The 16217-nt window shown below is 40.3% G+C and overlaps 1 protein-coding gene across 1 annotated transcript in view; it reads right to left on the bottom strand.

Moving 5' to 3' along the window:
* Positions 1 to 2853: 2853 nt before the first annotated feature.
* SETBP1 (SET binding protein 1) overlaps positions 2854 to 16217 on the bottom strand; it is a 251868-nt gene continuing 238504 nt past the window's right edge. The window contains 3 exon segments of the mRNA XM_005431644.2: positions 2854 to 8025; positions 8027 to 8375; positions 13285 to 13452. Coding sequence (XP_005431701.2) covers positions 7941 to 8025; positions 8027 to 8375; positions 13285 to 13452 — 602 coding nt within the window. The 3' untranslated portion in view covers positions 2854 to 7940.

Below are 16217 nucleotides of genomic sequence, written 5' to 3'. Positions count from 1 at the left end.
ATGCCACTCTTCATTGTAACTTCAATGTTTGCTATTAGCTCTTAACCCCCCATGTTAGTGCACCAGTGATGTGGCTCATGAATTGCTCATAAAAGGCCAAACATATATTTTTTTTGTTGACATCTATGCTTCCCTTTGCTTTCTAGAGCTTGCCAGATGGTGTGTGCTGAAGGGCTTTGAGTAGGGTCCTGTCACTGATCCCCTCAAGGTCACTGGAACATTTTTTCGACTCTGTCAGTAACAGTAGCATTGTTCTAAAATTATGTGAGTGCATTGTGTTACAGAACACCAAATAATGCTGTCATGAGCTCACACAACTTGCACACAGGCGTCTCTACCAACGAAACTTTCCTTGACACAGAATAAATTTAACATATGAGATAGCTCAGGAGCCTGGTGGGGAATGGTACCATGAGAATGAGTGGGGCGAGGGTTGAGATTTCTCTTGTCTCTGCCAGAGGACGATGAATTTCCACCTTGGAAAGGCTCTTTATCCCAGGGCACACAAACATTCTCCACAATCAAAAGTGAATTAAGATCATACTTTGCCCCAAGGGGCGTCATCTCATCCATACCTTGAGGGTAGAGTGTGAAATGCCCTCATAAATTCAAAATCCTGTGATATGGAGGATGGCCAAAGAAGGTTTGAGCAGATCTCCACAACTTTAATGAGCAAGGGATGCTCAGAAGAAAGAGGACAATAATCAGAAAACAACACTATTTCTCCATCACACTTGATGTTTTCATTATTTGCAATTATTTCAGCGCAGAGATTAATAGTGAAAGTATTCTAACTTGAAAAACATTGAACTCTTGCAAACTGAGACAAAATAACAATATCTCACCGAATGGGTAAGGTTGGAAGGGACCACTGGAGGACACCTGGTCCAAACCCCTTCTCAAGCAGGATTCCCTAGAGAGTTCTCCTAAGGATTGTCCCCAGGGAAGAAGACCCCAATATCATTAAACAAAAAGTGCCTAAAAAAAAATTACACCCTACCAGAGCTCGTGGATTCCCTATACTTTGTTTCTAAGACTTCCTGAGTGTTTTTCTCAGAGATGCTGCAATCCACAGGAGCAGAGCTGGAGTAGTTAGAGATGAAACAGTGGCAGATGGATCCTAGAGAAGTGTAACCCTTTGACAGCAGTCCAGGGTGATGACCAGAGGATCCTCCCTGCCCAGGAGGAGACTGGTGAGGAGTGGAATCTTCTAGCACTACATGATGCCAGCCTGATGGGAAAAAAATAAAACCAGAACCCAGGGGCAAGAAAGGGTGAACACCTCATAGATGAAGCACGTCATGCCCTTGCCTCACCCAGAGACAGAAACCAAACATCCCCAACTTTGTTCCCCAATGCCTCACTACCCCATGGCTGTGAGGTGGCACCACCAAAGCACAGCAGAGTTGTGCTGATGTAGGGTAAACCTCAAGAAAGAGCTGGCAGGAGGAGAGAACAATCCTGAGATACTGCTGCAGCAAACACATATCTTGACAGTTCACAGATGCTTCCTAAGGAGCTTTACCACAGGCTTTTTACTAAAATGTGGTTAGAGTTGGAGACCAGTAGCTTATACATCACAGATTCTGATAAAAAAACTGAGCAAAAATGTCAGCACGTTTGGAAGCTGTCAAAAGCCGGGCCTATGCGTGTCTCATACAGAGAGAGAAAAGAGAAAGAAAATAAACTCCATCACATCTGAGATCTTTGGAGCAGATCTACTACCGTAACATGAAGCAACAGCTGTCAAAACAGCAGCCAGAGGGGTTGTCTTTGCAATTGGATGAGTTGGTTCCACCAAGGCAGTCTATCACACAAAGCCCCACAATGGAAGAATGAGACAGGACACTAAGTTATCTATCCTGCCTGGGCATCCCTGACTTCTCCAGGAGGTGGGATTTAATTTCCACGAGGCTGCTGAGCCACTGGTGAAGGTGGTGAGCTCTCTCTGAGGAGGAGAAAGATGAAACCTGGCGTTGCTGTGGAGGAGCTCGTGGATGCTGAGGCTGACTGCCTGCAATGGCAGCAAGACTGCTCTCAGCAGAAACATGGAAAGGAAACTTAAACCCCTGCAAGGAGCTGTGGCCTGTGCCATTGTCACAGCATGGGGCTCCACTGAACGGAAAATACCCCTTGGCCTGCAGCCCTTCCTCTCTGCTGCTCGGGGAGGAGAGAGTTGGCTCTCATCACCCCCTTGTCGACAGCCCAGCCCCTGGGACTGCCTTCCCTGCGGGCATCTGGAGAGGGATGCTCCATCTGGAGTGGAAATCCCACCTGGGTGGCAAGTTCTACTCTACTGGTGCCCAAGGACACAATTTGGGCCAGAGATGTTTCTGTCCTTTCAGTGATAAGCACAGCACTAAAGCCCCCTTCTGCCCGTGGGGCCCATGGCGCAGTCCATTTTTAACTTTTAAGGATATTCTGGGAAAAATTAAAAAAAAAGAAAAGAAGGAAAGAAAGAAAGAAAGAAAGAAAGAAAGAAAGAAAGAAAGAAAGAAAGAAAGAAAGAAAGAAAGAAAGAAAGAAAGAAAGAAAGAAAGAAAGAAAGAAAGAAAGAAAGAAAGAAAGAAAGAAAGAAAGAAAGAAAGAAAGAAAGAAAGAAAGAAAGAAAGAAAGAAAGAAAGAAAGAAAGAAAGAAAGAAAGAAAGAAAGAAAGAAAGAAAGAAAGAAAGAAAGAAAGAAAGAAAGAAAGAAGGAAAGAAAGAAAATTAAAAAGAACAGAACCAAAGCATGTTTTTATCCATTACCATAAAGAGGGCTTGTGAATGCATGGTATTAGTATCCCAAAAGCTATTAAACTCCCTAGTGATGGGAAACAGATGGAAAATAAGACAAAAGAATTCACAACTCATGTTAGACTGAATTGAATTCCTTTAATTTCACACAATGAATAACATATGAATAGGATTAACTTTTTTTTTTCTTTTTTTTTTTTAGTTAAGTGCTCTATACTGTGCTAACCTGATTTGGTAGCGAAAAGACTGAGCTTTGTTTTAGAAAAAAATGTTTAAAAACCAACATCTAAGATCATGAAGGAGCATGACATTAAAGCATGCCAGATGTATCTAAGCCTCAAAGAACATCAAGTCCATATCCATTTTTAAATGTACAAAAATGCTTCATGAATAAAAACTGTTACAAAAAGAACATTTCAAACAATGTACAAGTTTTTTTCTTGCCTCTATATTCAATAAAATACAAATACATTTTTTTGCTCTAAAATATGTTTACATACAATCAAAGTAGAACATGCAAATTACACTTTAAAAAAGGCTTTTAAAAACCACTTATGAATACAAACTAAAAATTAGCCAGCACGACTTATAGAACAATCTTGTGCCCCATTTGTTTGATTTTTTAATTTTTTGAAATACAGTATATACATATTTAACACTTCATGTGCATTTATTATTTAAGAAATAGCTTAAAAAATAAAGAAAAAGAAAAGTAAAACAAACCAACATGGGATTGAACTGCTTCCCCATGTTGTCCAATTGGCAGCTCTTTTCATGTTTTTATATTTTTTTCTTTTTCTTTTTTTTCTATGTAGTGTTTTATGCAAACTAGGCAGGCATCTTAAGGAGATCTCCAATATGTGTTCTTTGTTGAAATGTGCTTCTAATTATCTCAGAACTGCTGCACCCCAGTTTTTGGATGATATGGAAAGAAGAGGCATTACAAGGGCCAGTTTTCAATTCAGAAAACCATACTGGTTTTGTTTCTTGGATTCTTTTTTCCATTTTTAAATTTTTTTTTTTTTTGTTTCCCTTTTCCCTTTATTATTTTAGTTGTTCTTCAAACTCTTCAGGACGCTCATTAGATGTTCTTATGTGTAGTCCTGAATCAGGGCCTGTGAAAACAAGAGTTAGGGAAATCCTTGTGTTTGAAACAGTGATTTCTGTTTATTTGGTGCATTACTGTAGTGCTCAGAAGTCCTCGTGATGAACTGGCACCCCGTTGCACCAGATGCTACCCAAATAGTCACAATTAGAATATTCTATGTACCACAACATTTCTGCCAAATGGGCCATGCTGTAGGATACCTGGGTAGCTGATGACTATTTTCACCTCTTTTAAATTTATTTTTTCCATTTTTTTTGCAGTTATCCAAAAACATGCGAGGTGCTTCACAGAAAATTTAATATTGAAGGGCTCAAGAAACTGGCAGCATGAAGGTCTTGGAGACACAAGTGGAAATGTTTTTTTTTTTTATTTTTATTTTTTTTTTTTTTTCCTCTCTCCCTGAATATTTATCCCCATTTCTGGTTTTACACTGGATTGAGGAATAAAAGACCCACAGAGGGGATGCAAACCCGTGGCCTTATTTCATATGGCTCACAGCCACGTGATACTGTTTTGTGTTTTTATTGAAGCATGCTCAGATATGTGCTAATCTGTGACACAGTGGAGGTGTTTGAAAGGTTTTTTTGGTCTTAGTAAGCAAAAGGGCTTTCACCCCAGTATTATACAGTATTTGGAAATGTGTGGAGAGAATCTAGAGAGTTCCTCAGTAAATCTTCCTTGTGGTAAGGGAAAAAAAAATCAAAAAGCTCATTACTGGAATATTGTTGGGTAATAAACGGCAGGAGTGGGATTTTAGCCTTAAGCCCTAAAACTAAATCCTTTATGATCTGCATGTAGTACATCGCCTTAAAATATTATTCTGTCAGCAACTTGCTTATCATCTTTATAGACTATGCAACATGCAGAACACAAATTCTGAGTGGCATCTAACAGTATTTTCAGTCTGCTGTTTATGACACTAACAAGCTACTCTCCCTGTCAGCCCAGGACCAGCTGCATGAGGGTGTTGTGTGGACAAACAGCCAAAGCTGAACCACAGCACCACGCTCCACCAGCACCTTCTTGCCATGAAAACAGAAACCTTGATCTTCTGGATAGAGCCCATCCCATGCTGAGAGCTTTTAGCTACCAAGTCCTGAGCTTAGTTTCTCTAGGACAAATAGGACCTCTTCATGGTTTTGCTCAACGAAGGGTCTGTGGGGTTGTTCCCTCCATGTGGATGCTCTCCTTAAACACTGTGCCTCTAGCAGCCTTTTGGATAGCACTTTTTGGAAGGATAAGAGCATTCTTTTCCCAAATCTCAGGAGCATGGAGAGGCAGCAGCCACTCAATTATCCTTCCCTGGGGAAGTTTTATCTCAATGTGTCCAGAAAGGTCCAGCCCAAATCCAGCCCTTTACGGCACTCTGACCCTCTTGAAGCCACGATGGGCATTGGATGGCAGAATTTGTTGCCATCCAGACCTTCTTTTCACTCACTACACACTGAAATGTCCTTCAATGCTAGGAAGGACATCACTGGAGATAAAACTAAGGATAAGTTGTTTGGCTTAATTTCAGCTACTTGGAATACCAAACTTACGATTTTTTTTCTGTCATTTTAAGTGACTGTCACCTACTTTCAAGCCCAAAGGAGATTGGGAATAAAAGATTTATAAATTAACTAAACCTCAATCCAATGTTTTTTAAGGAAGAAGAGAGGAGTTCAATGAGGTTTAGGGTTTTTTTTCTGCAGGTCTACAACTTCAGTCAATAACACTGTGCTAATTCAAGAGAGCTGAAAAGCAAAATTGTTTTTAACAGAACGAGCAACCAGCCAATTTATTTCTAAGCTGCATTAATTGGAAAACAAAAAGCAAAAATAGGTATGATGAATGATGCAAAACAAATTGGAAACAAAATTCTGCGATCCCTCTTATCAGCTTTAAGGAGTTAGGACCTCAAAATTTGTTCCAGTCTTAAAAAAATAAAAAATAATACATCCCCTCTTCCAGCTCCCCGACGCAATCCTATCCCCATATGCGTTCAGTTTTAATAAGCTAAGGTGCTATCACAGAAGAAAAATCAGTCTCTAAAAAACAACGAGTTGTATGTTTACAGTGTTCCTCTAACACCATAGTCTTGATATGATTTTTGTAAATAAATAACAGAATAGAAACACAATATTTTTTGTGGGGACTTTTTCTTAAGTTTGTTGTTTTGTTTTTTTGGTGGGGTTTTCTTGTGGTTCTTCTTCTTTTTTATTTTTTTCTTTTTAGTGTCGTGCTATATGAAGCTTCCTTGGCAATAAACCAATTCAAGATTTCTCGAAAAAGGGAATAGAATTTGGCTTGTCAACCATTAAGTAATTCCAATCCCTCCTCCCTTGGTGGAATCTTCCCTCCCTGTTCCCATTTTAATATCCATCTTGCCATGCTAGGTGTTGAGTGCAGGATTTAAAAAGAAAGGAAATAAAGTTGAAAGTACCTATTTCAAATTTCAACAATTTACTTTCTTTTTTAAAAGCATTGACACTGCAATGGAACAGCTTTTTGTTCAGTCTTTGTTTTAGCGAAACATTTTAATTGGGCTGTGGATATGGAGCTTGGGTATTTTACCCAAGTTTAATCAATGGCTAACGGACAACTCGAATGAGAAATGTACAATTTGAACTGACCATTTAAAGAGACGATTTGTCACACACAGTTTGCATCCATGCAGACTGAGAGCTTTATAATTACATTATGTACAAAAAAAAAATTATTTTTTAGTTTATTAAGGCAACCACAACTTGGAGAACATGTCCAAAGTGGCACTAATACAATTGCAGTGGTGATACCCTTTGAACATTTTTATTTCTATTTTCAGATAAGAACACTTATTCCTTTTCATTTTTTTTTTCAGAAATAATTGCCAAGAAAGGATCTATTATCCATAGGGTTTGTTCTATAGTTTTTTAAAACAATCTACTTTATCTATTTTCTTTAAAAGATAATATCAAGGCATTGCTACCCAAAGCAAATTATTAATATTCTGGTTTTCCCATTAATTTCACTGGGAATTGAAGATGGCAAAAACTTGGTAGATTTGGGTTCTGGTTTTAATTCTATTTTTTTTTCTGTCCTATTTTTTTTCTTTTATCTTTTTTATATTATTTTTTTGGTGATTTTTTTCCATGTTTACTATAACTATTCCCCAGAAGTGTCTTGCTGTTCTCTACTTATATGTACCGAGCATCAAAACAACTTGGCTGATGGATGACCCCTTTTTCACATGCCATTGCCAAGTTGCTTCATATAAACGTGCTATTGTAACCGAATATCCGTGTATACCTTATTGTAAATGCTGTGATATTCCATCGTTTCTTGGGATAGCACTCGGAATGAGTGTGCACGCGTGTAAGGCTCTAATTTTCTATTGCCTATATTGCAGCTAGTTGTAACTAGGCAAGTAAATGAGAAAGAAATATATAGTTCTAGCAGGAGCCAGGCATTTTGGCTTATGCTGTCCCAAAGCCTGGTAGGTATATAAAACTGGAAAAAAAAAAATCAAATCGGTTATAACCAATATCACAGTTGAGAAAATTACATTATTTTTTGTTGGGTTTTTTCTTCTTTGTTTCTTTCTTTGTTTCTTTCTTTGTTTCTTTCTTTGTTTCTTTGTTTCTTTTTTTTTTTTCTTTTTTTTTTCCTTTTTTACAATGATTTATACTATGGTAAAGTTACTCTTAGTTTCACCTGGCCCACCAAACAGAATCAGAGTCGAGCATGCACCTTAGTGACAACGTTCAGCTATCTGCGAGGATGACTTCCAGCCTCTGGGTACGGTATGAGAACAGCAATGCTGAGATTCAGATTAGTTTTGGAAACTCGGCAGAGTTCATGCTTTTTCCAACTTTGACACACATCCTCCTCCCCTGTATCCCCCACTTTTCCCCCGCCTTTCCCCCCTCTTTCCTTTGGGGGGGGGCTTGGGTCAAAGCGATGAAGAGGAAAGATGCGCGCCCCAGCTGGCACAGCTCTCTGCAATGAGTTCTAGCTGCTGAAGGGACAGGTCAGTCTGGTGCTGCCAAAGGGGTGAGGCCGACTGTGCACCTCCTGTCCCCCAGTCCTGGCGTGCTCCACTGTGGGCACCCAGCATCTGACGAGGTGCACTGGCCTTAGGGAAGGCCTTCGCTTTCGCTCCCTCTGCCTTTCCGGTGCCGCTTCACTTTCACGTCCTCCTCTTCCTCCTGCGGGGACTTTGGCCATGATTGTATCTTGAGTGGCTGCTTGCTCCAATATTAATGGGTTGAGTGTTGGTCTCTGACCTCTTTTGCTCGGAAGGTCAACACATTTTTCCAGAACGGGCATTTGGTCTCTGGAGTCTTCGTCAAAGGAAAGGGGTTGCTTCCGAGGACGCCCCCTCCTCTTCTTCACGAAGTTATTGCCTGTCTTTGATTGTCTCTGCAGCCGCTTGGCTTTCAGGATCTTGTTCACATGGTCCAGGTTCTTCTTTGTGGACAGGATCTTGGTGTAGTTGCACATCTTGCGCACCTCGCACTGGATTGCTTCGATTTCACGGCGCTTGAACCTTTTCTTCAACGGTGAGCTGGCTGTTGGGAGACAAGGAGAGAAACAGGGGTGGGTCAAACAACAGTGATTGGAAACTCTTCTTTTATCCCTACTAGCATCATGAAGAGTAGGTGAAAATACAATTTTCATATAAATAGTCTTCAGAGATTTCTCTGCGCCTGTTCCCTCTTCTAAAGCAACAAAGCTTTTGCTACAGCAACGTTTTAGCATGAGTTTGCTTCATTCTCATTTTTCAACCTTTAATAGGAGAGAAGGAAGCTTAGCATAGCTGTCATATTGGTCCAACTTAACTATTAAACCTTCTGTACCCCAAAGATATAATCCTGATGCCTTCAATTCAGCCTTTAATTCTTGTCATGAATGCCAGTTAGTATGAAAAGTGTTTGTCGCTGAAACTAGTGGGCAGAGACAAGATGTGTGGGTCACTTCAGCTGTGGCAAATTCATTACCCCTGCCTGGGTTTCTGTACTATCATCTCTTCAGATACTAGCTGAAACTACTCAGTCATATAATTGACTTTAATGGCCCCCAAAGTAAGCTTACTCCTGGTTCAGATCACTTACTTTAGATCTGAACGAAGTCCAAAGTAGTTAAGTTTCTTGCCAAGGTCACGTTGTGAGTCATTGTCAGAGCTGGGAAGAGTACCCAGAATTTCTTGGCTCCTTGTCCTTTGCTTAGGACACGAGAGCTTGCTTGTTTTGCCTAAATTGTCTCATTGTCCTTTCCTGAACATGGCATCTGTTCAGAGTTCAGGATTTGCACACAGATTAGAAGTAACTACCCCTTTGTGAGGGAAGCAGAATGTATTAATTCTGCTATTGCAATAACTGGTGCTCCCTTTCACTCCTGACATATTCGTTCTGTGCTGCTGGGAAAGAAATGATGGGACTCAGAATTTCCTTTTTGGTAAAGAATAAAACATCCTACTAAATTAACCTCAGCCCACATCCACTTGCAAACTTAATTTACACCTGACTGTCAAGCAGTCATTTGGGTTTGAAATCCTTGAAGTTTCCCAAGCAGGCAAGATTTTGAGAAAGGTTCATTTGGGGGTTATCTCTGCCTTCATGGCTAACAGGCTAATCTTCCAGCAGTAGTTTAAATAAGTTGCTATTGTAGCATTTTCTGCAGATAACCAGGAACTGTCAAGTTGTAGAATCTCCTCTTGCTCTCTATGGGCTGTGACAGATTCAGCATATAAACCTCATTCACTGGCCTCCCCTCTTGAAGAACATAAATTATTGGCTCTTATACCACCATGTTGCTTGGATTCAGCGAAGAGCTTGCATAAACAAACCCAAGTTACAATGTAAGAAGTAGGAGTGAGTCATAAACAAAACACAGACATATGCTCTCTTATAAATAAAGACCTGGGATGGCCAACTTCCCAAAGTCTGGTTTTCATTAATTACAAAACAAAATACATTTTCCATATGTAACCCACTCCCCACACCAAAAAGAAAAATAAAACCCATTTGCAGTTTGTGGTTCACAAAGGACAAAAGAAAAGAGGAATGCAGTCATTTTGGTACCAAAGGAAAAGAGAAAGGAAATGAAATATCCAAGTTGCTCAGGAGAAGCTAATTAGTTGCACAAAATTCCTCCCAAGTAGGTCACCCCTAAAAAACTGTGGATTCAAGATCCCTGAAGGCAAGTGGCAGCGAGCTATTTCCCAGAAATTTGATCAAAAAAGGTTAAGTCCCTGTCACAGAAAATGATTACTCTCATCTGTTCTCACTGGTGATTGACATAAGTAGCCCCAATAACTTCAGCCTTAAGCATTCAAATCCTTTGAGTCCCACCCATATCCTGAGAGTAGCTTCAGGTCAGAAGATCTAAAAAACCAAACATTTGGCACACTCCTCAAGTTCACTGTCCACCTTTTGTCTTTTATTTCTATTGTCAGGGCACATTTTCAAATCCTATATATTTTTTTTTAAATTCGAATATTTGCGGTGCTTTTTTTTTTCTGAAAGTAAAGCTGAAATTTTTTTCAGTTGGTGATTGACAACGGAAAATTTATCAGAAATACAGGAAATCTTGCAAGGTATCACGATGATACCAGGAGATTTGGCTTTACTCTCAATTTTCATTGGAAAGAAAGTAAGCCAAGGAACTGGGGAAAAAAAGTTGAAATAAAGCATTAGCCAAGTCCCTGAAAAGATGTTATGTCTTTACTGAGATTTATCTGTAGCCAGCTGTTTCTGCAGATTGGTGTTACCACCTGAACGTAGTCAATGGAGACCTGGTCTGTACAGAGGATGACCTCAGCTTCTAAACCCTAAAATGGGAACTCTGTGCAGTTCAAGATGACCTTGCACATTGTTTTGATGTCCTGATGCTGGGTAAGAACACAGAGCTCCTGTCCATCCTGAAACCCTCTTAGGCACTGGAGAGGTCACTCAGGCTGAGAGTCCTGAGTGGAGCCTGATTCTGAATAGACACTGCCCCAATGGAGGAAAGGTTGGCCTTCTGCCAAACTGCCCAATTCCCCAAAATTAACTGATATGGAGGCAATTGTGGGTAGGCTTCTGCTCCTGCATGTAAATGGATGGCTGAACACCACTTTCAGTGTATTCCTTCATGTTTAGATACTTTTTTTGCCCTTATAAAACTTTGCAAACTCACAAGTCTATTTGTTTTTGTGCTGAAACACATTTTCACATTTAGGAAAAAAACCCCTATGTGCTGTTCTGTGCTGGCTTATTGCACTAATTTTTCCTTTGCAAATGCTTTGGGGTGTTTATGGCTTTCTCAGGGAGCTTGTTAGAAGCTACTTATAATTCTTTTTCTTTCTTCCTAGCAAGCCTCTGAACTTGCAGGCTCTAGAAATCATTTGAGCTGTTACACAGTCTGCCAGTAGCCAGAATGCATGTACTGGGTAAATATCTGTGCTTTCAGGTCAGGCTTTTAAAATGAGATATTAGGAAATCCAACATTTTTTTGATTAGTGAATGTCAGGGACATCTGATTCTATGTTTGGTGTAGGAAGACTATGCAGAAATAGTCTGATGGGCCTGCAGGGGGAAGCTTTGATGAGGTGTGCCTATGATAAAATATCAGGGAGATCTGCCAAAGTAAACTAGTATTGAAGTGAGAGCCATTAGGTGTTATCAACTCATCTGGAAGCTCTTGGTGAGCAATCTTTGATATAAAATATTTTCCTATATTACCATGTGACATACTGCTCTGCTGAAAGCCAAAGCTATGCATTAATCTTTTCCATTTTATCCAGACAGACCCTGCCCAACCCTGGACCCAGGCTGGTCTGTGCTGGTCATAGTTTTTTGGAATTTTTTCTGGTCTGCCTCCACAAAGGCAAAATCCAGCCCAAAATGAAGGGAAACTAGAAACGCATGATGTAGCACAAGCTTTTATACAGGAATGAAATGATGCCAGAAACAGCTTCTGAAGAAAAGAGAGCCACTCCTATCAGAAATATATATTTCCAAGGGGAGCTAGAAGAGGATGAAAGACCCACTCCAGCAGTGATGGTGAACAAGGAGGTGAACCCAGGTAGATCAGATCCTTTGGATGCTCTTCATTGGCCCCATAAGTTTATTCTGGATGGCTCTGTTATTTTGAAGCTCTAAAATCCTTCTTGCTGCTTGTTACTCTCCATCCCTTCAGAGGTGCCTGAGGCCACTTGCATGAACATGGCACAGAGGAGGCTGCTCAAAGCTGGGGTCAATTTCTTGGCTTGCATTGAATGGAGGAATTTTCAAAGAGCTTCCTATTAATTACAGGAAACCCATAGCATTGTCCTGTTTTCTCATTAACACAGTTTCTTTCGGTCTTCAGCTAAATTATTTCAACATCTGGGCTACAGATAAACCAACAATTTAATTCGACTTTTGAAAATGGAAAGAATGAACTATGCAGTCAAGCATACACTTTCATCTTGAAACGGATCATAAAATATTTGTGTGCTTTCCTTCTCTGCCACTTTAAAAATCTGTCCTTTGTTTATATATAGGAAAGTACTAAAGACTAAACAGACAATCCTGATTTTTTTAAATTTAAAAATTTATCTTTACAGAGGCTAATTTGCAGCACGAAACCCTTGCTTTAACAATTTATTCAAGAAGTGAGAGGGAAATAAAAATAAGTGCATTGAAAAAGCACTTTCAGCTGAATGATTAAATATGCAATAATTCTGTAAGTCAATGATACAAATATGTTTCTTGTGAATGTGGCATCAAAAGTTTGACAAGACTGTGAAACTCTTAATGGCTGCATGTAGGGTAATGAACTGTGGATTCCCCACTCAATGGAAATTAATACAAAATGGAAGATTAACCTCTCTATCCATGCCCAAGAAAAGGCATGATGATGCCTGAATGACTTGGCTCAATTTCCAGCAGTATAAAGATATCACCTTTCTGATCTGATTCAAAATAGAAGCATAAAATATAAGTTGATAGAAAAGCATGCTATTCTGACTTATTTATTCTGGTATTTTAAATCACTGCTCATTGCCCCAGACAATTTTGCATTTGCAAGACAGAATATTATGCTAAAATCACTGAAGTATGCAGTAAGAAATCTCATCTGCTCCTCAGCTATTCACTGTGTATTCGGTTTGTTCATGCTACAGGGATGGGAGCATTTAAAAGAAATGAAGGATGGGGCTGAGGAAGGAACCCAGGAGTCTTGGTTTGGAGCGTCCTGCTAGACCCTACAGGCTGGTGCTACTTGCATCATCATTATTGCACAAGTGGTGGTGTGTGAATAAAATAGATTTGATGTGCCAAGATCTACAATCACGGTAAGAAAGCATTGGAGATGTTACAGCCTGATTATCACATTAGACATTCACATTTGCAGCTACTTCTCCAATCAGGAAGAGGCTTGGGTGAACACATTGTTCGGCTCCAGGAGGAGGAAGATGGGGAAGAGACAGAGGGGCTGGAGTGAAAACAGCATTACCTGCTTCAGATGTTGCTGATGATGAAGGTAGGAGAGATAACACTGGACTTGGCATTGCAACACTGTCAACAGCTGCTGGTTTCCTTCTGGTCATCACATTACAGGCAGAACTTTCCATTTTACCATGAAGTGAAGTCTGGTCTGCTTTTAAGTGGGGACCTGCAATTCCTGGGGAAACAAAATTTGGATGAGTATTAGTATTGTAATATGTCTGGGGATATATCTGAAAAAAAGAGAAGTCAGTTGCTGTCCTTGCTACATTGATATATTTCCATATTTCCTTTTGTATGTTTCTGTAATACAGTCTTGATACTAGCAAAGATCATAATTGTTATGAATTTTTGATAATTTTGCTGAAAGATGTACCATCACTGGTCTCTATAAAAAATGGTAAACCTACAAAACATTGTACTTTTAGTACATTAGCGTATTAGTACTTTTTCTTCTAAAAAAACCACATACACTCTGATACATGTATAAAGACAGATATCCTTCATAACTCTATTTACTGGGAATGCCTATGTATCATTTCCTGTGTAGTTCATTCTCCACACATAGTTACATACTTCTCTGCTATAAACACCTGACTTAGTGGGTGTTTCATCTGAGTAAGGAGCAGGCATCAGGAACAACCTCAATATGCAGTTCCCATCCGGAGCACGTTACATTTATTTTTCAGGAATTCCCTTCCTAATTAAATTTGCCTTGCAGTTCATCAAAGGGAAGTGAGTTAAAGAAAGAAAGAGTTGTTTGTCATATGTCTTTCTACCTACAGTTTACAATGCAGAATAAATGAATGGTAAAATAATGCCAAAGAAGTTAAATATTCCAGAAAAATAAAAGTTATATGCTTATGGCTGGCAAATTCCTCCACTAACAGTATTTCTCAAACTCTTGTATAATTTTTAACCATTTTGTTTGCTTGTAAATATGTGAAATTTAAAATCCTGGCATGGAAATTTGAGAACCTCTCCCAGTCTCTGTGATGATGGGCTTCAACGTGATTAGGGCAGATATTCATTTATCAGAGAAAATCCTTCATAAATTACTTCTTTTTTCAGATCTCAACCTGCACATGAGCCTCAGATAAAATGCATCAGATTTTGGCAACTACATTATACAATGATTCAAAAAACCTCAGAGCAGCTGAGGTTGAAAAGCTTCTCTTGAGACCACCTTGCCCACATCACCCTGCTCAAGCAGGGTCATCCAGAGAAGGCTGCCCTGGACCACATCTGGCCAAATGAGAATATCTCCAAAGAGGGAGAATCCACAACCTCTCTCTACAAGCTGTTCATCCCCTCAATAAATCTACACTGTTCAGGAACAACTTGTGTTAATGTTTCAGCTTGTGCCCATTTACTCTTGTCCTGTCACTGGGCAGCATTGAGAATAATCTGGCTCCATCCTCTCTAATCTTTCCCATCAAATATTTGCATAAATGGAAAAATCCCCCTGAGCCTTCTCTTCTCCAGGCAGAACATCCCATCCCTCTGAGTCTTTCCTCATAAGAGAGATAATATCCCAGATTCTTCATAATCTCTGTGGCCTCTGACTGGACTCTCTCCCACGTGTCCACATTCCTCTGGCATATCAGCCACTGCTCAGAACACATTTCTGAGTTCTGAAATTCTCCAGATTTGTGGAGGGTGTTCTCTACCCTGCCACCCTGCTCATTAATTGACATGTCAGAAGTTTTTAGTCCCCATATCATGGGGACCTCTACTGTCCGGTCTCTAAGTGGATTTTGTGCTACCCATCACAGCCCTCTGAGTCCAGCCAGTTTTCAGTCCATCACAGTCAGAGTACATTTATTCTGCCTGTGTTTCATCATTTTGTCTGTAAGAAGATGATAGAATTCAGTGGCAGAACTCTTGCTAAAGTCAAGATGAAAAACATCAGATTGGTGAGGCATGATTTCCACTTCACAGATCTGTGATAACTACTCCTGGTCACCTTTTCCTCCTTCATATATTTGGAAATGCTCTTCACAATTATTTACTCCATCAAATTCTAGAGATTGAGATGAGACTGAACAGCCTTGCTGCTTCCTTGCTTTTCCTTCTTGACCTCATTGGACTGATATTTCCTCTCTTCTAGTCCTCAGAAGCCTATCTTGATCACCACAACCTTTCAAAACCAACCTAGAGTAATCTCACAGAGATGCCAGCCAGATCCCTCAGCACCTTTGGGTACATCCTGCCAAATCCCATGGATTTATGCATGTCTAGTTCATTTAACTGTTCCCTAATCAGATCTTCCTCCAAGAGCAGGTTTTCTTTCCACAGCAGCATTACAGGTCTGGGATTCTCAAAGGCCAGTCCTACCAGCAGAGATCAAGGCAAAGAGGACAATCAGTCTCCTGCTGATCTTTTTCAGCCGGGGTCCCTGTTTTATTCAGCAAGGGGCCCATATTTTCCATAGGCCATTTTTGTCTGCTTTGTGTAACTGTCAAAACATTTCTTGCTGATCTTCTGCCCTAGATTCAGCTCCAGGTGGGCTTTGCCTTCCTAAGCCCATCCCTGCATGCCTGAACATTGCAGATCTCATTCTCTGGGTCACCAGCTTCCACATCTCTTTGGATTCCTTTTTGTACCTGACGTTACTCAGGAGTTTCTTGGTCAATCATGAGAATCTCCTGACATCTTTGCTGAGTTTGATTTGCCACCCTGATCTGGTTTTTCATGTCTCCACAACATTCCTGATCCAGGCCAGCAGCAAACCTCCTGGCCCAGCAGGTCAGGTCAGCAGGTGGGGGCTCTTACCCTCTGCAGCACTGACCCCCCTCTGCCACCCCTGGCTGCACCTGGATAGCACCTGCTGGTTCCTCAAAGACTTTCCACAGGTGCTCTGACACAGCCTGGGAAAGCTCCCTAAGATCAGCAAGTCCCACTGCTCCCCCACCACTGCCAAGGCCACCACTGACCCACGTT

This window comes from Geospiza fortis, unplaced genomic scaffold (assembly GCF_000277835.1).
Source record: "Geospiza fortis unplaced genomic scaffold, GeoFor_1.0 scaffold488, whole genome shotgun sequence".
In the NCBI taxonomy this organism is placed as follows: Eukaryota; Metazoa; Chordata; class Aves; order Passeriformes; family Thraupidae; genus Geospiza; species Geospiza fortis.
This window is presented reverse-complemented; position numbering and strand designations above follow the sequence as displayed.